The sequence below is a fragment of the Trypanosoma equiperdum genome, assembly GCF_001457755.1.
Source record: "Trypanosoma equiperdum strain OVI genome assembly, contig: ctg_33, whole genome shotgun sequence".
NCBI lineage: Eukaryota > Euglenozoa > Kinetoplastea > Trypanosomatida > Trypanosomatidae > Trypanosoma > Trypanosoma equiperdum.
The window spans coordinates 971-1,451 of NW_027124243.1; the positions used below are offsets into that span (position 1 = coordinate 971).

Here is a 481-nt window from a genome sequence, read left to right on the forward strand (position 1 = left end):
GAATGAAGAAGAGAATATGACTAGAGAACTTGAAGTTGAAAAAAAAAGGCGACACAAAAAGAGAAAAAGAACCGCAAAAAAACGAAAAACGATATTGAGCAGTGAGAATGCACACGAAGAAGGAATAGACGACAAACATGGTGCTGATGCCGATGATGAATATGCGGATGATAATGAAGATTTTCAAAACCTGGTAAAACAAGGTACCGCAAGTCCTCAAAAAAATAAGGGTAATATTTTCTTTTTTTTACTAAGCATTTTATGTTATTTTTAATAAATTGTTGTATGACGGTAACGTCATGGGTGGACCAAAAGAATTCGTCAAAGAATAATCACGAAATACTGTCGATAATATAATTATTTATTTATTAAGAAATTAAAGGTATAAATAAGATTGTTGTAATATTCGAGGGGATATTTGTGTCGTAACGAATGGTATCATTAGTTTAAAAAACTTATATTTACACCATGAGGTGTTCTC

At 31.4% G+C, this 481-nt stretch overlaps 1 pseudogene across 1 annotated transcript in view; it reads left to right on the forward strand.

Annotated features, from left to right (window-relative positions):
* Positions 1 to 274, forward strand: part of TEOVI_000128600:pseudogene — a 988-nt pseudogene extending 714 nt beyond the window's left edge. Inside the window, exon 3 of the mRNA in view lies at positions 2 to 274. Within this exon, the coding sequence occupies positions 2 to 274 (273 nt within the window). The remainder of the gene's footprint in view (position 1) is intronic.
* The last annotated feature ends 207 nt before the right edge of the window (positions 275 to 481 follow it).